Below are 23748 nucleotides of genomic sequence, written 5' to 3'. Positions count from 1 at the left end.
GACTTCGCCACAGCCTCAGGGGACCCTGCGCGTGACCCCCGAGGCCACCTCCGGCCACCGCGCTCACGGCCAAACTCTGCACCTCGTTTGCTCCAAGTCTTGGCCAGGGCGCACGGCCCCTACGATTGGCCGCCGGCCCTGCCCGTCTTTCGCATCGCAGCCAGTCTCCGTCGCTCTCCGGGCTACGCCCTCCGTTCCTCTTGCGCCAGTAGCGCCAGCTTCTTCGGAGCCCCGCCCTTACTCCGCAGCGATTGGTCACCAGGGATGCCCGTCTTCTTCCAAAGCTCCAATCTTCGCCCGCCTCCAGGCCCTAGCCTCCCAGCACCTCGCGCCCAGCAGGACCACCCTGGGGACCCACTGTGTCTCCCGATAGCCCCGCCTCTTCTCCTCAATGATTGGCTTCAGGAGCTGCCCGTCCGCTTCATGTCTACCAATCTCAGCTGTCTCCAGAGATGGTTGGTCAGCACGCAGCCAATCGGAGTACGGCGTGGACCCCTCCCGCGGCGCGCGCGGAGGGTGCGCGAGGCGGGGCTGTGGGGGCTGGAGGTGGCGGCGGCGGCAGCGGCGGCGGCAGCGACACGTCCCAGTCGGTGAGGGGGCACGCGGGGCGCGGGGCGGCGCAGGCGTCGAGGGGGCCCGCGCCCCTCGGGCCGACCTAGGGCGAGGCCCCTTGCTGTCATGGGCCCGGGGCGGGGGCGGACGAGGCGGGGCGTGACAGCAGCATCGCGGGGACTGGGAGAGGTTAAAGCCTCCCCCCCCCCGCCCCCAACACCGCTAGTCTGGTGCCCCCTTGGGGCTCCCACAGCCGGATCGGAGCCTCTCTCCGTCAGCCCACACATACCTGACATCACATCCCTTCTCTTTGACATCTCCCCTCATACACCTGAGACTGTCCGCCTCGCTGACATCCCCCACCCCCTTGGGGCCGCACCCCCAGGCGCCCCGCACAGTTAACTCTGCACCCCTACACGCACCTGACTCTGTGCCCGCACTTATATTCCCCTTCACACACCTGACACCGCGCCCCCGGCTCATGAACACCCACCGACACGCCGCTTGAGACTTCCCCTCGATGACAGCCCCACACCACAGGGCGTCCTCACACACACACACACCCGGTCCTCGCGCCACCACACGTGGGCCTGCACCTCCACACCCAGCACCTGAGCCTGTGACCCGAAACTCACCGTCCCCCACTCACATCTGTGCTTGTTCCTATCCCCTCGCTGGCTTTTCTCACAGCCAAGTCTGGGCCCCTCTCACTGCCCCCCCACCTTAAGTAATCTGGGTCAGTGCCCTCAGGTACTCCCTCCACACATGCACATGCCTGCCCAGTACCCCTGGCAGCCCCCTCTGACTCGAACAGCCCCAGTCTGTGCACCCACCCGTACTTTCTTCCACATTCACCTGTGTTTGTGCCCCCTCCGTAATCCAGGTTTTCCAACATTCACCCAAGCCTTGCTATCTCAGGATCACTGCAACCTCCACCACCACCCCCAAGGAAAAGCGCACCCAGATGTTATCTTTTCACTTATCACGGTCTATAAAGTGATTTCCGGGCTTAGAATAATCCCATGGGCCAGACAAAACCGGAATTATCTCCATTTTACCAGCAACAAACCTAAAGCGATTTGAATTGGGGTGGCATTGCCCACCCCTTCCTGAGCATTGCTGCTGACCCTTCTCTGCGGACCTCCTCCACTTTTGCCCATCTGTTGTGTTTATCTCTGCGGGGTTGGCAGGGGAGGGGAGGGGAGGGGAGGGGAGAGGAGGGGACCCCCACCCTCCCTGCAGCTGTTCCTCAGGAGTCCTGTCTTTCACTGGGTCCGGAAAGGCTGAGCTGGAAGGGGTGGCCCCTGGTAGCTTTCTGAACACGTGTCTCAGAGCCCTGGGGCTGGTGGAGACGGGGGCCCTGTGGTAGCTGGGCTTCAACACCTAGGGTGCCGCAGGCCCAGCTGGTAGGGTCGCCTGGGGTGGTGGTGGGGTTTGCTGGGCTTCCACCCTCTGGCCCAGCTCTTACAGACTGAGGCCCCTCACTGACCCGGGAGAGCTCCTGGGGCCTTAAAGCTGATAAACCGAGAGAGTAAGGCAACACTCTTCAGAGTGAGAGAGCTAATGTTTCAGCCGCTTAGACACAAACTGCAAAACTGGAGCCTGGCATGGTGCTGGGGATAAAGATTTTTCTGGAACTTTTCAAGTTCCCTGGTGGGTGATTTGCAAGCGTGCAGTATGGAAAGAGGCTGGTGGCTTTACTGTTAAAAAAGCGATAACATGCCGTTTCCTGTAACACTTGCATAGTACTTCTTATCCTTCTCCTGTCTCTCCCTGCAAAGATGGTGCTGGAATGTTCTGGAGGGTCTTGTCACCTTCGGCTTCAGTGGAAACTGAAGCCATTGGGGTTTTCTGTCCAAATTCAAAAGGAGTCATTTAAAATGTGTGTGTATGTATATGCATATATATTATATGTACATATATACACATGCACACATTTTATATATACGTATGTACATGCATATATTTTATATATATATACACACACACGTGTGAATATATGAATAAACCTTGACAAGGTCATTGATGTACATGGTAAAAAAATAAATAAAATCAAACAGTACAGAAGGGCATAACAGTAAAAAACAGGCAGGTCTCCCCATGCTGGTTCCCCATCCCCCTCTGGAGGCCCTCATTGTTAATAGTTTCTCCTGTATGATAATGTTCCCTTCCAGAGATAGTCTATGGTTGTGAGGAAGATGTGCATATTCCCCCTCACCACCCCTTTTAAACCACTGGTAAATTTGTATCAAATTTTACCAAAAGGGTGAGTGATTTTAAAACAAGTCCCTTACTGATGGCTTTTTAAGTTGTTGCTGGTGTTTCGCTTTTACAAACCAAACTGCAATGGATAGATAGAATTTTGCATGAGCAAATATGTAGTAAACGTGTGTGGGGCTCCAGCAGTGCACAGACATGTGGAAACCTCTCTGTCTTCATGGAGTTTAACATCCAACTGCAGCAACTTCCTAGGAGTGGCCAGGCCAAAGGGCATGTCCATTTAAATGGTTAATGTTCCTCTGTGGAGGCTGTGCTGTCATCAGTATTCTCTCAGCTGTGAAGTTGGAATGCCTGTTTCCTCCCCCAGCAGCCAGGACGGTTATTATCAAGTGTTCTGGTCTCTCCAGTCTTCTTATCTTGTCTCTGAGGTGTTCTGGCCCATGGGGGTGGTGATTAAACATTAGATTTCTGTTTCTCTTCCAGAGTCTAAAGCTCAGTCCAAGAAATATTTGAGTCCCTCCTCTGCAAAGCTCTGAAGGTTGGGGTGGAGGGGAGGCGGTCCTTCTAGAGAAGGAGATGCAGGCGTCACCTGGAGTCCCAGGAAGGGAGGTCTGAGATGTTGGCTGTTGCTCTGTTTTTTGGGGTTTTTTTAAGCACCGGGATCTGGCAAAAGAATGAAGGTGTCAGATGAGATTGAGACAAGTCAGATGTTAAACCTATTTGAGAAGTTGTCTTGAGATTTTCTTGAGTTGTCGGTGATTTCCCACTATTGGTGCCAGGTGGAGGGCGTCATCAGACTGAGGGCAGACCTTTTCCCATGTGTCATCCCGTTTTTTGGTTCTTCTCTTCTATTTTGGCAATTAGACATTAGAGGAATATTGAGATGATCAGAGCTATTAGCTTGTTTGGGTTTTGCAAGCCAGCTCTTTTAAAAATGCATTGTATTTTTTATTTTAAGTGTGAAATACTTCTTAATAATACAAGTATGTAATGTGTGCATGAAAAGAAAGACGGTAGAAAGCATAACGAAACCACCACCCAGTTTAAGAAGTAGAATGTTCCCCCAGTGGCCCCTCCCTGGTCCCTGTGCTATTTTTAAAATATGCTTGTCAACATTTGTTTTCTTCACTGAATACCTTTTGCTGCGGCTGAGTGCTTGGGTTCCAGGGTCTCAACAAAGATCAGGAGAAGCCAGGTTTTCTGTTGAAGTTCTGCCAGCTGGGCAACCTGTGAGGTCCAGAGAGAGGTGCAGTGACCTCGGGGTCATGGGCAGGTCACTAGCCAAGGGACAGTACACACTTGGGGGGCCTTGGTCTCAGACTCTTGCTGTATTATTTTCTTGGGGCTTCCATAACAAATAACCTCAGGCTGGGTGGCTTAAAACAGCAGAAGTTTATTCTGTCCCTGTTGTGGAGTTCAGAAGTCCAAAATCAAGGTGTCGGCCGGTGCTATAGACTCAATGCTTGCGTCTCCCCTAAAATTCATATGTTGAAACTTAATCCCCAGTGTGATGGTATTAGGAGGTGGGGTTTTGGGAGATGATTCGGTTATGAGGGTGCAGCCCTCATGAATGGGATTAACGGCTTTTTAAAGGAGGCCCAAGAGAACCCCCTTGCTCCTTGTGCTATGTAAGGACACAGAGAGGCCACCATCTGTGAATCAGGAAAAGCATTCTGAACAGACATCAAAGCTGCTGGCACCTTGACCTTAGACTTCCCAGCCTCTGGAACCGTGAGAAATATATTTCTATTGTTTATAAGCCACCCAGCCTGTGGTGTTTTGTCACAGCAGCCAGAACTAAGACAGCAGGGTTGGTTCCTACTGGGGCTCCTGAAGGAGAATCTTTCCCCATCTCTGGTGGCTGCCAGAGGCAGTCCTTGAGTTCCTTGGCTTGTTGGCCACATCACTCTAATCTCCACCTCCATCTTCACATGGCCTTCTTCCCTGTGTGTGTGTGTGTGTGTGTGTGTGTGTGTGTGTGTGTGTGAGACTTCTTATAAGGACACCCATCATTGGATTTAGGGTCCACCAAATCCAAGATGATCTCATCTTTTTTTTTTTTTTTTTTTTTTTGTGGTACGCGGGCCTCTCACTGTTGTGGCCTCTCCCGTTGCGGAGCACAGGCTCCGGACGCGCAGGCTCAGCGGCCATGGCTCACAGGCCCAGCCACTCTGCGGCGTGTGGGATCCTCCCGGACCGGGGCATGAACCCGCGTCCCCTGCATCGGCAGGCGAACTCTCAACCACTGCACCACCAGGGAAGCCCAGATCTCATCTTTTTAATTGATTAATTTGTTTGTTCGTTTGTTTGTTTGTTTATTTTGGCTGCACAGGGTCTTAGTTGCAGCACATGGGATCTTTGTTGCAGCACGCAGGGTCTTTTAGTTGCGGCTAATTGTGGGATTAGTTGTGGGATCTAATTCCCTGACCAGGGATCGAACGCGGGCCCCCTGCATTGGGAGCACGGAGTCTTAGCCACTGGACCACTAGGGAAGTCCCCAAGGTGATCTCATCGTGATATCCGTAACTAATAATGCCTGAAAGACCCTATTCCAAATAAAGTCACTTCCTGAGGTCCTGGGTGGACATGAACTTCGGAAGACCTCATGTAACCCCTACAGCTGTGAAGCCAGAATTCTTGGCAGGGCATTATTGAAGAAGGTGCTTGTCCAGCAGCCTCTGCTATTTCAGACAAGACAAGGCCAGCAGGGTCAGGGCAGAGCCGGGTAAAAAAACAAAAACAGAACAAGAGGGACTTCCCCAGTGGCGCAGTGGTTAAGAATCCGCCTGCCAATGCAGGGGACACAGGTTTGAGCTCCGGTCCAGGAAGATCCCACATGCCGCGGAGCAACTAAGCCCATGCACCACAACTACTGAGCCTGTGCGCTAGAGCCCGCGAGCCACAACTACTGAAGCCTAGAGCCTGTGCTTTGCAACAAGAGAAGTCACCGCAATGAGAAGGCTGCGCACTGCAGCGAAAAGCAGCCCCCGCTCACCTCAACTAGAGAAAGCCCACGCCGCAACGAAGACCCAACACAGCCAAAAAATAATAATAATAAATAAATAATTTTTTAAAAATTCGGTATTACTGGCAACAACAGAAGGGACGAGGTACAATAGAAACAAAAGAATGCGAAGAAACCATCTGGCCCAGTTGCCTGCCTTGGTGCAGAGCCCAGGCCTCTTGCCCTGGAGAGAGGGAGGCAGCAGGGGCCGCAGGGGCTGGAGGAAGTCGGGAGGGAGGGGGCTCCGGCCTCAGAGTTTCAACCGCCAGCTGAGGCCACCCGCCATATACTCTGGGCCTCACCCTCAGCCACGTGGGCTGTTGGTCACCATCTGACCAATGATGGACTCCAGACAGCACCCAAAAGAGCCCATGTTCTTGGGCACAGATAAGGGGGCCCAACCTGAGGGGCTGGGTGCGGAGAAGTCCCAGGCACGGTGACCCCACGCTGGTGGCAGAGGGAGCCTGGCAACTGTCCTGAGTATGGATGCTGTGTGGGCAGTGGGAACCCCATTTCAGTGAGGGAGGCCTCTCGGGGCAGGTTGGGGGGTAAATTCAGAACCTTGTGGCCGTTTGGGGGAAGGAAGCCAGTAGGGGGCAGGTGGGGGTGCCTGAGTGCAGGGGGAGGGGCTCTGACCTGGGAAGGGCACAGCGGGGGTTGGGTCAGCCACACGTGGGTTGTGTCCTCTGTTATTCTTGAAGAGGTGAGTGGCGGGAGGCAAAATGCCAACTGCTGGAAATTATGTACATCCACAGTCAGGCTCCCTCCATGCCCTTGTCTCCTCCCCTGTATGGAGAGTCCCCATCACTGTTTTTTTGGGTTTTTTAAAATAAATTTATTTATTTATTTATTTTTATTTTTTATTTTTGGCTGCGTTGGGTCTTCATTGCTGTGTGCGGGCTTTCTCTAGTTGCGGTGAGCGAGGGCTACTCTTCGTTGCGGTGCGCGGGCTTCTCATTGCGGTGGTTTCTCTTTGTTGCGGAACACGGGCTCTAGGCACACGGGCTTCAGTAGTTGCGGCTCACGGGCTCATTAGTTGTGGCTCATGGGCTCTAGAGTGCAGGCTCAGTAGTTGTGGTGCACGGGCTTAGTTGCTCTGCGGCATGTGGGATCTTCCCAGACCAGGGCTCGAACCCGTGTCCCCTGCACTGGCAGGCAGATTCTTAACCACTAAGCCACCAGGGAAGTCCCCCCATCACTGTTGACAGCACTCTATAAACACCTGGTCTGCTTCCAGTCTTTGCATCGGGACAGCCTCCCACCTGGGTTCAGGTAGGTTCACTCATTAGTGACAGGCTAGGTGGCGTCCTCCTGTGAGGGCTTAGCTCACACATTCTCCCTGTCCCCCTCTCCTCGCTCCCCCATAGCTTCCCATCCAGACCTTCATACCTTCACTGGGACCAGCACCTGGCTGTGGCCTTACTGGCCCATGAGGCTTCATGCTCACCTGTCTGGGGGCACAGCACACATTCGAAGGCGTCTGCTAAATCACCTGCAGAGAGATGCTCCCCGCAATCTGCCTCAGTCTCATCTACCAGTTGCATTACTGTCCCCACACATGCCAACAGCCCCCCACCAAAGGTTAAACCCACTTTTCTCATTATGAGTGCAGTCTGGTACCTGTCATGTTTTTAAGTTATTTTTTTTCCTTCCCAGTGACCCAGCTGTTTCTTTGCCTTTGTCTTGAGTTTTTTTGTTTTTGTTTATGAAAGGGCAAAGAGCTCTTTACTTCCTAGGAAAATAGCCTTTGGCCTAAGAGGCAAAAACTTGAGACCTCCCCCACCCCCAACCCCACCACTGCCCCAGGACAGGAATCTCCTTCTCTCCGCCCTGCAATCCTGGGGAGCTTCCTGGAGGCACCGGGCCCTGAGGGAAGCAGCTTGCAGACTCTGGCTGCCCCTTCTGCTTGGGGTTGGGGAGCCTGAGGCACCCCAGCTTCTCCTCCAAAAAGGATCTTAGATTCCTTTGGCCGCTGTAACAAATCACCACAAACTGTCTTGAGACAACAGAAGTTTATTCTCTCACAGTTGTGGAGGTCAGAAATCCCAAATTAATCCTCCTGTAGAGCCACTCCTAAGGCTCTAGGGGAAGATTCCTCCTTGTCTCTTCCAGCTTTTATGCTCTGTGTGTTCCTTGGCTTGTGGCTTGTGTGTATCATTCCAATTTCTGCCACTGTCTAAACACGGCCTCCCTGCCTGTGTCTGTTTTTCTGTCTCTTATCAGATCACTTGTCATTGTTGTTAGGACCTACCCTCATCCAGGGTAAGGATCTCTAGACCTTTACCTTAATTACATCTGTGAAGGCTTTTTTCAAATAATGCCACATTCACAGATTCCAGGGAGACATGTCTTGGGGCGGGGGGGTGCCACCATTCAGCCCCCTGCAGGTGCCTTCCCGGGACTCAGCCTTGGCGCTCTGTCACCTGCAGTGACACGCTCTTGTAGGTCTGCACTGGTTTGTGTGGTGCCTTTGTTTCTGTTTGCGTCCACCACACCAAGGCTCTGTCTGAGCCGTCTGCAGAGCTTCCAGGGCAGGCCCTGGGCCGGGGCCAGGGGAGGGAGGGAGGCAAGTGCTCAGACTCTAGACTGTATGAGGCCAGGACTAAAGGGCTGGATCCTTTCTCAGGAGGGCAGTTTTGCAGAACGTGTCCACATTCACCACGCCTGACCCAGCCCTAAGAAAGGCCGCACTGGGAATTCCCCAGCGGTCCAGTGGTTAGGACTCTGCACTTCCACTGCAGGGGGCGCAGGGGGCACGGGGGGCACGGGTTCGATCCCTGGTCGGGGAACTAAGATCCCACATGCTACGAAGCGCAGCCAGAAGAAACAAAGAAAGGCTGCACCATCTGCATCCGGGTGCCCAGGTGTGAGGACAGTCCCCCGGGGTCCAGAGTGTTGGGGGTGCCACTGAGCAGCAGCCGGACGCATGGAGGGTGATAGAGTCACAGTGTCCTCCACAGACTGACACCCCAGCCACTGGCTGGAAAAGATCCCTAAGGCCTAGTTTCTCTTTGTTTGTTTGTCTGTGAGCAGTTTTAGGTTTATAGAAAAATTGCAAAAGTAATACAGAGTTCCCCTCCACCGCACACACCCAGTTTCCCGTATTAATAACATCTTCCTTTGGTATGGTACATTTGTCACAACTGATGTACAAATACTGATCCATTATTATTAACTGAAGTCCATTGTTTATTCACATTTCCTTAGTGTTTCCCTAATGTGATTTTTCTGTCCCAGGATCCTCACATTACCTTTAGTTGTCACATCTCTTTAGGCTTCTCTGGGCTAAGATAGTTTCTCAGACTTTCTTGGTTTCGACGACCTTGACGGTTTTGATGAGAACTGGTCAGGTGTTCTATGGCCCTTGGTCCTTGGTTGGGATTTGTCTGGTGCTTTTCTCATGGTTGGACTGGGCTTTGGAGCGGAGGACCACAGAGGGGAAGTGCCTTTCTCATCACACACACACACACAGACACACACGTGTCCAGGGCACGCGCGCCGTCAGCGTGACTTATCACTGTGGTGTTGACCTTGATCACGTGGCTGAGGCGGTGTCTGTCAGGCGTCCTCACTGTAAGGTTACTCCCTTCCCCCCTTTCTGTGCTGTGCCCTTTGGAAGGAAGTTGCCACGTGGCCCACACCTAAGGGGTCGTGCTTACGCTTCCCTTCCTCCAGCACTGAGCATCTGTGTAATTTATTTGGGATTCTTCTGCCTGGGAGATTTGTCTCTTCTCCCTCATTTATTTATTTATTCAATCATTTATTTATATCCATGTGGACTCTCAGCTATTTATCTTACACTTTGGGTTACAATCCAACACTTCTGGGACTTCCCTGGTGGTCCAGTGGTTAAGACTCCGTGCTTCCACTGCAGGGGGCACGGGTTCGATCCCTGGTTAGGGAACTGAGATCCCTCATGCCTTGGTGCAGCCAAAAACAAAAACAAAAACAAAAAAACCCAACACCGCTTTATTGATTTTGTTGCTCAGCGTTCCTGCTTTGGCCACGAGGGGCTCTTTGATTTGCCTTTGTGTCCCATTTTCACAGTCCCATTGACTTTGGTTCCTGCCTGACACCTCAGGGTGGTCCAGGCTCATTGTTGAGTTTCTGGCGCCGTCTTAGAAGCAGCTGTTCATCCCCGAGTCAGGGACCATTTTAGGTAGGAAACAGCGGCAGAGGCCACTTGGAACAGAATCCTGCTTGTGCTTCCTAGGATGTTCTGTACCAGCGGGTGCCTGGGAGGACCTGGAGGGCAGGAGGGGCTTCCAGAGCTGGCTCAGGGGGGCATCTGCCTCGTTTGCATCATTTTACAGGAAAGCATATTGATTCATTGGGTGATTTTAAAGCAAGGGATACCTCCAAGCATACCGGTGCCCAGTGGCATCTCCGTGACACCAGTCCTTCATCCTCTTTTCCTCCTGGTCCCCTCCGTGTGGTTGGCTGAGCTCTGAGTGCGCCTGCACTAGGAGGTTAAAGGTAGGTTTGTTATCCGAAAACTGGGTTCACGTCTTGGTGGGTGTCAAGCAAATAAACACAACTAAGTCAAAGATGGGGAGAAGGAAGGATGTATTACTTGAGGTTGTTAGGGTGGACCCCGATCCAATAGGACTGGTATCCTTACAAGAGGAAAAGACATTCTTTCATAAGAGGAAATTTGGACACGAGCCTGTGTTACCTGAAAACTGGGTTCATCTCTTGGTGGTGTCAAGCCAATAGACACAACCAAGCCAAAGACGGGGAGGGGAAATGTAAGGATTTATTATGACTTTCAGCAAGTAAGGGGAACACCGGGGACTTTTCCCAAAGCAGTGTCTCCCCAAACAGCAAAATTGGGGAAGTTTTAAGCTCAGGGTACATGCATATTCATGAAGGGGCTTGAACAGAGGAGAATTCAGCATAGAATTGGGGCAAAGGTCCACAGAGTCCAAGCTTTAGTTGATTGAAGTCAAGAGGGTCAACATCATTCCACCCTCAACCTGGGTGGGGGCCTTAGTTCCCAGAGAACTCAAAGATATATTTATTATTATGTCTATCCCTTGAGGAGGAACTAGGGCTCTGCTTTATCACTGCACTACTGTCTGACTGCCTTTTCTCTGTTCCTGCATTCCTTTGTTTGCTTTAGATCATTAATTACCGAGACCTGTTCAAGGGCAAGCATTGCTGCCAGGCTTAGCTCACAAGATGGCTTAGGCCAAAATGGCTTCTCTTATGTCAAGAGAGCCATTCCTGGTTCTCTTTCTCCGGGGACCCCCTAACTTATCTGCTTACAGGTTTCCAGGGAGGAATCCTCAAGTATTAGGACACTTTACTATAACTTGACCGCAAAGGGCAGGCAGCCACACAGTAGGACAAAGATTAATTTTCTAAAAGTATTTCTGTGGACGGAGTCTCAGGTCCAAGCTGGCATAAGCCCAGAGAGCATTGGGCTCCAGGGCAGGTGGAGCCCTCCAGCCTCCACACCCTACACCCTGCCATGCCCCTGCCTCCTGCTGTGTGACCTTGCTGCCAGCTTAACCTCTCTGAGCCAATCTGGGCAGTTGGTACTAGGGTAAAAAAACAGAGGACTCAGAGGCCCATTTGTGAGGATGAAATAAAAGAGCTGATGAGAAGAGCTTTTGTAAATGATTAAGCAGTCAGGTCAGGGGACTGTGACATCCAGATGTAGGTTTGGGTGTCTTTATCCTGCAGAGAGACAGAAGCCAGGTTAGGAGAAGTGTGCCACTGGGGCAATGCTGGCATCGGGCCACTTGAGGATAAATCAGAGGCCCCAGGCTGGTGGAGGAGGCCAGATTCTCACCTCGTCCCTTCTTGCTCCCCAGGACTGAGTCTCCCGCCGTCCTGAGCAGGCCTGGAATGGGTAATGGTGTGAAGGAAGGCGTGGTGCGTTTGCGTGAGGATGCCGAGCCCATCCTGCCCGCTCATGTGTCTTCAAAGGCAAGTACCCTGGCCCCCCCATTGGGCATTCTCACCCAGTCCCTCTTCTGTACTCACACCTCATTACAAATCACCCCCGAACACGCTGAGGGCGAGGCCGGGGAGTGAGGGGGTGATGCAGGCCGCCTCCTATTCCATTTTTATAACCCCATTTGTGCTGTGGATCCAGCTGCCCTACCACTTGGCAAGAAGCCAAAACCTCGCCCAAATTTGGCTGGGATGTCGAAGGTGTCCTTGAGCCCCTTTTCTCACTCAGATTTGCCAACGCAGAAGAATTAGCCAAAGGTGGGGTGGGCTGCAGGGGAACTCCTCGCTCCAGGGAGGAGTTTACCCTCAGCTCTGAAATTCATCTCCCATTACGCCCTTCAACTGAAGACAAAAGCCTTATTCCCTCATAAAGAAATTGGATCAGGGACTTCCCTGGTGGCATGGTGGTGAAGACTCCGTGCGCTCCCAATGCAGGGGACCCAGGTTCGATCTCTGTTCAGGGAACTAGGTCCCACATGCATGCTGCAACTAAGAGTTCATATGCCACAACTAAGGAGCCCATGTGCTGCAACTAAGTAGCCCGTAAGCTGCACCTGCAGGAGCCTACCCGCTGCAACTAAGACCCGGCGTGACCAAATAAATAAATATTTAAGAAAAAGAAAAAAGAGAAGAAATTGGATCAGCCCTGTGCTTGTTCACCATAGAAGCCAGTAGAAGTTCTCCCAGCTGAACCTAGAACATGGACTAACCAACCCACCTTCACTGCCAGGCTGGCTCAGGCACCCGCAGGCAGTTCTCAAAGTCCATGGGCTCAAAGCCTGAAGCAGCATCATCCTCTGGCCCTCCTGACCTTTCCCCAAATTCCAAGTCTCCCTGTGGAACGCCAGGTGGGCAGGAGGACTGGTTCTCGGGGCCACCATCACCGTGCTGGGGGCGGGGAGGGGCAAGCCCCAGAGCAGGCACCCATCCCTCACAGTTGAGTGAACTTCGCGTCAGAGTGTGAGGGAGACGTGGCTTTCCCTCCACTGGCCAGATGGATCCCGCCAAGCGGACACGCCCAGCAAAGGCCCCCGTGCCTGACGTACACTGGGACACACACAGCGCCGGTTTTCCTCTGCGCTGGCTGGCACAACCCACGTCAGTCTTGGCCTGCTTGGCCAGCCCAGTGCAGGGAGCTCACTCTGCAAAGTCCCATTTCTTTAGTTAAGGAGCCAGGCATCTTCTTGTGCTGTTCACCACTGGTGTGGATCCCATCTGTGGATCACCTGTTTCTTCTCCGTCAGGCTGCCTGCCTCCTTTTTTCATTTGCAGGATCTCTCCATATGATGGGTATGGAGACTTTGACCATTCAGTGATGCCTACGCCAACCAAGCTCTTTAAAGAATAAGCCAGCTGTGGTCATTTAAGAGTCAGTTGTGGGGGCTTCCCTGGTGGCGCAGTGGTTAAGAATCTGCCTGCCAGCGCAGGCGACACGGGTTCGAGCCCTGGGACAGGAAGATCTCACATGCCGCAGATCAACTAAGCCCGTGCGCCACAACTGCTGAGCCCACATACCTAGAGCCCGTGCTCTGCAGCAAGAGAAGCCACCGCAGTGAGAAGCATGCACACCACAATGAAAAGTAGCCCCCACTGTCATCAACTAGAGAATGCCCGCGCACAGCAGTGAAGACCCAACGCAGCCATAAATAAATAAATAAATAAGCTATGTGCTGCCCCGATGCCTCTTTAAAAAAAAAAAAAAAGTCAGTGGGAGTGTCTGCCGAAGGCAGCAGCAGCCTTCTCCACTAAGCATGTGAAGTGGGGCTCACAGCATGTCCCTGGAGCGCCACATTGAGAGCTAGGGTTTAAGGATGTGTGTTCCCCATGTGCAGAGCTGGCTTTGTGATTGTAAGTACCACAGGTTGCGCAGGAAGTAACCTGGTGAAGGAGATGGAAGGTACACATCGGCTCCACTTCTGGTGCCCACAGAGCACGTAGACTCCCCGTAGGGCATTCCCTTTGCTCACGGTGGCTCGAGGTCAGCTGTCACCACATTGATTCACGAGAGGAAACTGAGGCACAGGGCCTCGGAGCTGGTGCCAGGAACACCACTGAGCCTTCTGGCATCAGATGTCCACAACCCTCAAAGCCAATGGGACCAAAGGACGAGAACCTTGCTGTGTGACCCAGAAAAGGCAGCGGTCCCCCGTGACAGGCCTCTGTGAAGCAAGAAGATGGAACCCCCTGGTGAAGCTTGGCCTCAGAAACTGAGAGGGGAAACCACTGCTGCGGGACTCTGTTCTTTTAGGGAGAGGTCAGCTGGGCTGGTGAAGGGAGCACCGAGCCCAGACTCAGGCCAGGAGTGTGGACAGACCCAGCCCTTCCCCCTGAGCCACCCGCTGAGCTGAGCAAACTTGGGGCGTAGCCCTGGACTCCACCATGCCCACTCGGACCCAGGCTACCAGTTGTACCCCCAAATGCCCCTTCATCCCACCCCTCTCGCAGCCTCCCCTGGTCCCATCCTCTGCCATCTCCATCCTGGGTTTCACAGGAGCTGCCTCTTCTCTGGTTCCAGTTAAAATAGCCTGTTCGCCTTCCACACTTCTCCATTTCTCTTTAGGCAAAGACCAGCCTCCTTGTCAGGCCTCCACACTCTGTGGGGTCCAGCCCCACCCACCTTTCGTCTCTTCTCTCTTCCCTGTGCCCGTCCCTTTCCCTGTGTCAGCCACCCTGCCCTCCTTGTGGTCCCCCAGGGCCCCCCACTCCTTCTCACTGGGGCCTCTGAGTGTTGCGTTCCTCCCCCTCTAAGAGTGTCACACACGCATGAGCGCACACACACACACACACACACACACACGCCCTGCAGTTAGGTGTACCTCATCCTTCAACCTCGGTTCCTTACCTCTCACCCCGCATTCTCCTGGAGCCCCAAGCCCCCTCCTCATAGCCCCTCCCAGACTGGTGATTCTTCACACATTTGTCTGAAGAGTTAGTTCATGTCTGGCTCCCGCCGTGGACTGGCAGCCCCGTGAGGGGAGTGGTGAAGGTTTGTACATGCCCCTGCCCCGCTCCATGTGTCTCTAGGCCCCTGAGGGCGCCTGGTCCGAGCAGACTTCACAGATTCCCGGGATCACTGAGCTACCTGCTCCTCACCAGCCTTGCACGCTGCAGAGTGAGGACATGTGGGGCGTGTCCAGAAGAGCACTTCCAGAAAGTTCTGTGGCTGAGTCAGCAGCGGGGATGGAGACTCCAACCCGATGAGCACGTGGCTTCCTGTGTGACAACTCAGGTCTCCCTGGGCCTCTAGGGAAGGAGGGCTGTTGGAGCTGGGGCTCGGGGAGCCACAGGAAGACTTGGGAAAGCACTGGCTCTGAGGCTGGCCACAGGAGTGCACAGTGCTGGTCAGCCACATCTGTCACCATCGCCCTTGCCTTGGCTGGATGAAGAGCCACAGATGCCAGCCAGCCCCTGAAGTCCTGATAGAAAGTTGTGGAAAGGAGACACGCTGAACAGTCAGGGTCTGCTTGCCTAATATGCCCCACCCACTCCCCAGACCACCAGGAACCTTTACCCTGAAACACTGCAACGGGAGAATCCCTCACACACAGGTGGTGGGTGGAACCAAGGCTTGAAAGTAGGACAGGTCAGGGGTGACGCTTATGTTTGGAGTTCGTCCCATCGTAGGCCGTCTCCGAGAACTTGGAACCTCACGGGACAGCCCAGCCAGTGCATGACCTCTCATGTGGTTGGTCCCTATGGCCCAGGAGGTTTTCACTGTGTCCCACCAGGCTTTGTGGCTGCTGGACCCACCATGGCTCAGCCCGTGTCCAGCATGCGTAGGGCCTAGCAGCGCTGTGTCACTCTGGCCACTGTGTGTCTGTCAGCCCTGGACCAGGGGGAGAAGGTAGACACTCAGGAAACTTTCCCAAGCAGAACAGACGCCTCCTCTTCCTCTCTGATGACAGACTGCATGTTCGTGTGTTTTCTTGCAGACTGATCACAGGCAAGTTCTTAGCTCCCTCCTGTCAGGGGCCCTGGCTGGCGCTCTTGCTAAAACGGCGGTAGCTCCCCTGGACCGAACCAAAATAATCTTCCAAGGTAAACGCTGCCTGTCCATCTATCCCGTGTGATAGAGAAGCTGCCAAGCAATCCTCCTCCCCCTCCACGGCCCCCCAGACTGCTCTGCAAAGTGGTTTTTAAAACGCCTCTGTAGAATCCACTTAGAAAGTCTGTTAGTGTTTAGGACTGACGTCACAAAGTACCACAAACCAGGCAGCTTAGAACAACAGGAATTTATTCTCCCACTTTCTGGAGGCCAAAAGTCCAAATTCAAGGTGTCTCTAGGATTGGTTCCTGCTGGGGCCCTGAGGGTGGACCAGCTTCTGGTGGCTCCAGGCATCCTTGGCTTGTGGCCGCTTCCCCCCAGTCTCTGCCTTCCCCTCTGTGTCTGGGTCCTCTCCTCTTATAAGGACCCATGTCACTGGATTAGGGCCTACCCTCCTCTAGTGTGACCTCAGTTTAATTATATCTGCAAAGACTCTGTTTCCAGTTAAGGTCGTGTTCACAGGTGCGGGGGGTGAGGACATGGATATATCGCTGGGGAGGACACAGTTCAAGAATCCATCTCCCTCCCTTCTTAGGGTTGAGCAGGCACAGGGTCCCCTGAAGATGAGGCCTTTCTATCCTGCAGATGGTGGCCAGTGCCTGAGGGGTGCTGGGAAGGAGGACGGTCACAACCTGGGACCCCCGCCCCTCAGCTGTTTGGGAGGAGAGGACTGCTGGGCCTCAGTTTCCTCATCCATATAACAGGAGCATTGATATCAACCTCCCTGAGGAGGAGGGGGTGGAGGAGTGAGCTGACGTGGGAAAGGATGGGCATGCAGCTGAGCACACGTCCCTTCCCCACCACACACACACACAGACAGCTGTGCTGTTCCTGGAACAGATGCTCAGTGTAGCGCCCTACAGGGAGCTTGGGTGTAACTCCGAAGGCAGGTGGTGTGCATACGTCCACACAGACGGGAGCGCAAGGCTATCCTGGGAACACAGCCGATGCTTGGGAAGCGGGGGATCGGGGGGTGAGCCAGGCAGCCCTGGAGAGCGGGAGAGTGGGCAGGCACTAGGGCTGCCTGGGCCAGGCCGTGGAGAAGGGAGAGGAGAGGGCAGGCCGCAGATGTCAGACACCCCCTTGGCTGACCCCCGCATGGCTGGTGGCTGGGATGCCTCCCCCAAATGGGTCTGGCAGAAGGGGGTCCAGCAGGGGTGGGGACCGCTGGGTGTCAACCCCGGGGGGGTGCGTCCTCCCACAGGCCCCTACAGAGATCCTCACTGTCCTGGGGGTCAGGTGGCAGCGGGAGAAGCCGGTGTGCAGAGGGGCCTGGACGTGGGCCGGGGGCGGTAACGAGGCTCCTGGGAGGAGGCTGACTCTGCTGCGGAGGCCCCCACCTCAGCCCTTGTAGGGGTTGGGGGGGAGGCATTCCCAGGGGAGGCTCTCACTCCCCATGCTCAGACCAGACCCCTGCGGAGGGGGTCATGCAGACTGGGGGGAGGGTCCCATCCTTCATATCTCACACTCTCTGTTGTGTTGTGTTTTGGTTTTTTCCAGTGTCCTCGAAAAGATTTTCTGCCAAGGTGAGCCACTAGGTCGAGGAGCCCCTGCTCTAGGACCTTCACCTCCACCTTGCTGGGCTGGCAGCGGCAGAGGAGGAGGGTGGTAGAGGTTGGGGAAGCGTTTTTCAACGTGCTTTTTCCCATTGGTTCTCCGCCACCCCCGCCCCAGGCCAGCTGCAGGGCCGCTGGGTGACCAAGGCCTCCCCTGCCAGGCACCAGGGCCAAGCCCACCCATCTGCACCCTGAGCTCTGCCTGGACACAGCCCACCCTGGGAATTGACGGGAGACCCCCCCCCCCGCATCCTTGGGGTAGTGGTGAGAGGACTTGACAGTCTAAACTCACAGTTGTCATATTTGATTTATTTTTAAACACGGAGCAGGTGTTACCTTGATAAAGGAAAAGAAGAATATTTTAAAAAGCTAGACTACCAGATGCCAACAAAACACCCTCTGTAGGGCTCTGAGCCTGCTTTGCAAGCCTGGTTCCCTCTGGCTCGCTTTCCAGTTCCCAGGGCCGGAGGACTGGGGCTGGGCGTGCGGGGGTTCCTAGCGCAGAGCCCAGAGAATGCGGGGGAGGGGGACGATGGCTGCCCCCAGGCGCAGGGCTGGGCCACGTAAGGTGGGCAGGGAGGTCCAGCGGTCTGCCAGCAAAGGCACTGCTCAGGCAGAGACGGAGGGCACTGACATTGCCCCTCTCCCCTGCCCTCCCCCCAGGAGGCCTTCCGGGTCCTCTACTTCACCTACCTCAACGAAGGCTTCCTCAGCCTGTGGCGCGGAAACTCGGCCACCATGGTGCGCGTGGTGCCCTACGCCGCCATCCAGTTCAGCGCGCACGAGGAGTACAAGCGCCTGCTGGGCAGCTACTACGGCTTCCGCGGAGAGTGAGCCCCCCCCCCCCCCCCCCCCAAAAAAAAAACCCCTCAGCGCGATTACATCACCCTGTTCTCCTGTCTTCCACCTGCTCAGCGTTTCAGAACTTCTCTTGTTTATCCGGTCTCCCCTCAGAACCTAAGTCCCAGGACGGCCACTGATCCTACCTGTGCCCCAGAGCGGGTAGGGAAGGTGCTCGTTGTTCATTCATTCGTACGAGGAGGGGGAAAGGCGAGGCAGCCAGGGGAACTTAAAAATGGCGTCCACCCAGAGACTCTCCCCCGCGCCGCCCGCTTCAACTCGGCTGGCTGCCTTGCAGCCGGTGCCGTTCCTCCATCCCTCCCCGACCCCAGACCTGTGGGCACCCGGGGCGTTGGCCCCTGACCTTCTCCCCGACCCTCTTTCAGAGCCCTGCCCCCTTGGCCCCGCCTCCTCGCTGGTGCACTGGCTGGAACGACGGCCGCTTCGCTGACCTACCCCCTGGACCTGGTCAGGGCACGGATGGCCGTGACCCCAAAGGAAATGTGAGTCCTACCACCCACGGCGACGTTTTCACCAGCAGCGGGGGCTCTGTGTCTAGTGGGGTCCCCGGGTGGGCTCCCTCCCTTGGGCCTCTGGGGTTTGGGTCTGGGCTTCCACATCCAGCTGCAGACAGAGCTGGGCTGAGGCTCTGCTACCTCCCCCTCCCCCGGTACCGCAGGGCGGGCCAGGTGTGCGGCTCCACAGCTGTTCCAGAAAGGCCGTAATTGGGTCTCTTAGCTTGGGGATCAGTTTCTGCTTCCATCCAACCCGAAGTGTTCATGTGGAGGCAGACACAGCCAAGCGCTGAGCACGGCGGCGTGATCCCCGTGGTGAAGGTGGCTATGGCCTTGGGCGTGCATGGCCCCCTCGAATGCCAGGACTTCTGTGAGGCTCTGTTGGTCAGCATCCAGGCCTGTTCCCGCTGACGTGGGAAGAGGCGAGAATTAGTGAATTGAGGCCTCCCCCCGCCCCCCGCTCTGTCCTGCAGGTATAGCAACATCTTTCACGTCTTCATCCGCATCTCCCGAGAAGAGGGGCTGAAGACCCTCTACCACGGATTCATTCCCACCGTGCTGGGGGTCATTCCCTACGCCGGCCTGAGCTTCTTCACCTACGAGACACTCAAGAGCCTGCACAGAGGTCAGGAGTGTGGAGCCCGGGGAGCACCTCCGCGGGTCACACAGAGCTGGAGGCGGGTGGAGGCAGAGGGGCGCTAAGACTCCCCTGGGAGGGGCAGGCCGGGGGCCCAGGGTCTGGATCAGAAGACACATATCAGGCCAGCCCCGGGGAAGCTGGACTCCTGACCTTTAATGCCTCATTTTGAGAGCAACCTTGTGAAGTCCAGAGTGTCACCCAGAGGGCTGGAGGCCCCTGGTGCGCACACAAGCCTACGGGTAAAACCTAGACGGAGGGGAAGTGCCCTCGTGTGTTTTGGTAATTTTGAGAAACTAGAAAAGTACAAAGAACATTGTAACCCCACCCATACCTGCCCCCGCCTGGTCCGATCAGTCATTAACAAACTGCCTTATTTGCTCCAGGATGTTTTTTGTTAAAGAAGGAAAACGGTCCAGGTAAAGCTGAGATCCCTTGTCCAGAACCCCCAGCCCCACTCCCCTGAGCCTCCTTATTAGGGGTGGGGCTCCACCCCTCAACTCCCTTGGAAACCCTTCTACCTGCGCTTTTGTGTAGCGGGAACAAGCCTTGTGCTGTTTCCTGGTTATGGGAAGCAAGTGAGCGGTCACCTCCTACACTTCTGGGTAGTGCAGCTCTGACCCATCCTTTTAGCAGTGGATGGGGGGAGTCCCCCGTTGGGGCGCCGTGAGGCCATTTGTGGGTTTTCTGTGATCAGCTGACATCAAGAGCTCCTCTCCTTGTGTGGGTGTGAGACCCCGTTTTTTTGGTTTTACTCTCCATCCTCTGCTCTTCCAGTAACTGCTCTTGCCCTGGCGCCCTGCCCCCTTCTCACCCCTGGTGGTGCTGGCAGGTTCTTTAATGTTTTGCCAATCTGCTGAGTGAGTAGGGCATCTCCCTGTTTTTAATTCCTAGTTTCCAATTTACAACACATTTTTAAAGAATGATCCCTTGCTGCCCCTTCCTCCCTCCAGCCCACCTGCCCTCACAGCACCCAGGGGAGGGTGCCTGTCAGGCAGGCTGGGCCGTGGAGAGGGTTCCAGACATGAGTGATGTTTTCTTTTTTTCCAGTTTTTTTTTTTTTTTTTTTTTGTGGTACGCGGGCCTCTCACTGTTGTGCTTCTCCTGTTGCGGAGCACAGGCTCCGGACGCACAGGCTCAGCGGCCATGGCTCAGGGGCCCAGCCGCTCCAAGGCATGTGGGATCTTCCTGGACTGGGGCACGAACCTGCGTCCCCTGCATCGGCAGGCGGACGCTCAACCACTGCGCCACCAGGGAAGCCCTTTTTTTTTTTTTTTTTTTTTTTTTTTTTAACATTTTCATTGGAGTATAATTGCTTTACAATGGTGTGTTAGTTTCTGCTGTATAACAAAGTGAATCAGCGATAAGTATACACACATCCCCATATCCCCTCCCTCTTGCGTCTCCCTCCCTCCCACCCTCCCTATCCCACCCCTCTAGGTGGACACACAGCACCGAGCTGATCTCCCTGTGCTATGCGGCTCCTTCCCACTGAGTGATGTTTTTTCTTTACTAGACGAGAAACAAGAGTGACTGGGTGTGGGCTCGTTCTTGGTCTTAGGACTTGGTTATATGATTCTTTGTGCTTTTCTGTCTTGTAAAAATCTTTTATCTCTCAAATTTGATTGAAAACGAGGGACCAGTAGGGGAGGAAGTAGGGAAGCTATGGCCTGGGTGGGAAGGCCCAGGAGAGCCGGTCAGGTCCTGAAATGCAGCTGTGACACTGCCAGCGCACGTGAGCGCGGGGCGCAGGGGTGCACGGGTGTGCGCCCCCTCCCATCGCCCTCACAGCCCCTCTCCCCCTCCCCTGCAGAGTACAGTGGCCGCCTGCAGCCCTACCCCTTTGAGCGCATGATCTTCGGGGCCTGCGCGGGCCTCATCGGGCAGTCGGCCTCCTACCCGCTGGACGTGGTGCGGCGGCGCATGCAGACGGCCGGCGTCACGGGCCACCAGCGCACCTCCATCACGCGCACGATGCACACCATCATGCGGGAGGAGGGCGTGGTGCGCGGCCTCTACAAAGGCCTGAGCATGAACTGGCTCAAGGGTCCCATCGCTGTGGGCATCAGCTTCACCACCTTTGACCTCATGCAGATCCTGCTGCGGCACCTGCAGAGCTAGGGGCCAGTGGGGTCGGCTGCTCTCGAGCTTCAGTTCGCGGTGGACCGCTGACTCCTTCTGTTTCTGAGCCCAGCGAGCAAGGGTGCGCTGGGTTCCACCCAGGAGGTGCGCGGATGCGCCTTGTGGAACAAGCTGGGGGGCCTGGGCTCAGTGCGCACAGGTCTGAGGGGAAAGCCAGTGGCCCTCGAAGTGCATTGTTGGGACCGGGGGGCCGGAGTTCCCGTGCTCTCCTCTTCCCACCTCAGCAGGGCCGGGGCTGCCCCGGGAGGTATTACCGTGAACGCCCTGAGTGATGAGGGGCCAGCACTGCTTCCTGGTGCGCTCTGTGTCCTTGGACAGGCCCCTGGTTCTAGTGACCTGGTACCCCCTGGGCTCAGAGCCAGACCCCGCCTGCCCCTTGTTGTTCCGAGTCTATGTCCGTGGTGGGGGCAGCCCCAGAGAGTGTGGTGTTGAGGCCTGGCCTCCTGCCCTGTCCCCATGAGACCAGCCTCCTGCTCAGCTGTGGCTACAAATGCAATCTCTCGCCCCGCCCTGCCTGACCCGCCTTTCCTGCCTTCACCACTTCCCTGGTAACACGACTCCTTGTCTGTCCCAGTCTACAGCTTGGGCACAGCCTTCTCCTAAGAGTGTTACCCCGATCCCAGACTCTATCCCGGGCCCCTGGGATTGGGTCTTCCCCTCTGTTGCGCCCCCCCACGCCCCAGTTTGTAATGTTATCAGGAGGGTCACGCCTCCTCCGGGCAACAGGGTTTGAGGAATTGCCATGGGTTTGGGTCTGAGCCCCAGCCTGAAGCATCTGCCTGGGTTGCCAGGAAGCTCTCATCCCCGCCCCACTGGCTGCACTGATGGAGGCTGGGCCTCAGGCCCTGACCCTCTGCCCATAGGTATGGGGCTCGTGGGGGGGACCCATGGCATCTGGCACATCCCTGGCTCCCCACCTGAGCAGTTATTTGGCTGGGACATGGGGCAATTTAAGGCCCGTGGGGTTGTCTGATTTCTCGTGAACGGAGTACATGGAGGCAGCTGGCCGCCTTGATTCTCCCAAAGTGAGAGCCCGAGACAGCATCTGGCCTGGGGGCAGGAAGCTTGGAAGCGTCAGGGTACCCCAGAGATCTGGTCTTACAGAGGAGGCCCCCCAGGGCCCACCGGGAATCACAGGGACTTGGAAACACCTGTTTCCTAATGACATTTGGAGTTTGGTTTTTTTTGGTCTGGTTTTGCAATTTGGCTGGCCCTGGGCCTAGACACAGTAAACCCTGACCAGTCCAGTCTGGTTCCAGGACCAGGACCACCAGAGGGTCGGTTTTCATAGTGGGCTCAGTAGCCATGATGTGTGAAAGGGTCTGAGAGGGTATCTTTGTTGCCGCACATGCATTTCCAGTTGTGATTTTCATTTCCTCCCTTCGTTCTGTCCTGTTTCTGTTTTTCTTGCCTTAGTCCCGTGGGTGTGAAGACCCCTCTTTCTGTCCTTCCTGCATGTTTCCACCAGCCAGCCCCAGTCTTGTCCCCAGACTCTCATTCCCGGGGGCCCAAGCAGCCTGTGATGGCTGTCCTGTTGGGTAAGCATCCGACCCACCTTCTCCCCCAGCCTTGCCCAGTGCTCAGGAGAGGCAGGGGCGTCCCTCACAGGGAGACAGGATGGGAACGTGAGGGCCCCCAGGCGAGAACAGCAGGGACTGGCGGTCCACCCCAGGTGGGTGAGACCAAATAGATGGTTAGGCAGCACCCTCCTCTGAGCTGCAGGCTGGGCAGGAGCGGGGAGGGTACCCCAGGGTTGCTGGCCCCAGTGTGCCTCCCCAAGGTGGCTCCCAGCCAAGCGAGCCTCGGCAGCACCGCCCCCAACCCCCCCCAGCCCTGCACACAGTCGGACCTGCACCCTCGGCAGTCACCCCTCTCACTGATTGCCTGGCCTGATTTGGAGTTACATTTTGACGCCATGGAGACACTTTGTTTATATATAATGTTTATATATTTTAAAGATTTGTGACAAGAGAGTATATTTAATAAAAATTAAAATGACTTTTTCTCCTGCCCATGTCTCTTCTTCGGCTCTGGCCCTCACCCCCCATGAACCAAAAACAGGATTGAAGTTATTTCGACAGATTTTTTTTTAAATTTATTTATTTAATTTATTTATTTTTGGCTGTGTTGGGTCTTCGTTGCTTCGTGTGGGCTTTCCCTAGTTGCAGCAAGTGGGGGCTACTCTTCTTTGCGGTGCACAGGCTCTAGGCACGTGGGCTTCAGTAGTTGCGGCACATGGGCTTCAGTAGTTGCAGCACGCAGGCTCAGTAGTTGCG

The 23748-nt window shown here is 55.2% G+C and overlaps 1 protein-coding gene across 2 annotated transcripts; it reads left to right on the top strand.

Annotated features, from left to right (window-relative positions):
• Positions 1-264: 264 nt before the first annotated feature.
• SLC25A42 (solute carrier family 25 member 42) lies at positions 265-23476 on the top strand. Of its 2 annotated transcripts, XM_029217338.1 has the most exons (9): positions 553-590; positions 10090-10252; positions 11596-11710; positions 15670-15775; positions 17283-17308; positions 18002-18168; positions 18565-18681; positions 19167-19318; positions 21144-23476. In XM_029217338.1, the coding sequence occupies exons 3-9, from the start codon at positions 11630-11632 to the stop codon at positions 21449-21451; spliced, it is 957 nt and encodes a 318-aa protein (XP_029073171.1). In that variant the 5' UTR covers positions 553-590; positions 10090-10252; positions 11596-11629; the 3' UTR covers positions 21452-23476. The 2 variants fall into 2 exon arrangements, with proteins under 2 accessions (XP_029073170.1, XP_029073171.1); XM_029217337.1 differs by lacking the exon at positions 10090-10252 and having other exon boundaries at positions 265-590.
• The last annotated feature ends 272 nt before the right edge of the window (positions 23477-23748 follow it).

The sequence above is a fragment of the Monodon monoceros genome, unplaced genomic scaffold (assembly GCF_005190385.1).
Source record: "Monodon monoceros isolate NGI ecotype Baffin Bay Population unplaced genomic scaffold, NGI_Narwhal_1 Super_Scaffold_12, whole genome shotgun sequence".
NCBI lineage: Eukaryota > Metazoa > Chordata > Mammalia > Artiodactyla > Monodontidae > Monodon > Monodon monoceros.
The sequence above is the reverse complement of the archived record's forward strand: the minus strand, read 5'-3'. Positions and strand labels throughout refer to the sequence as shown.

Bases quoted from the DNA above. Each gene is read 5' to 3' on its own strand.
- SLC25A42 (XM_029217337.1), top strand. From the start codon at position 265: ATGCCCGTCTTCTTCCAAAGCTCCAATCTTCGCCCGCCTCCAGGCCCT. The intron at 11,711-15,669 runs GCAAGTACCCTG...GTTTTCTTGCAG, and splicing joins CCGCTCATGTGTCTTCAAAG to ACTGATCACAGGCAAGTTCT. The intron at 19,319-21,143 runs GTCAGGAGTGTG...CCTCCCCTGCAG, and splicing joins ACTCAAGAGCCTGCACAGAG to AGTACAGTGGCCGCCTGCAG.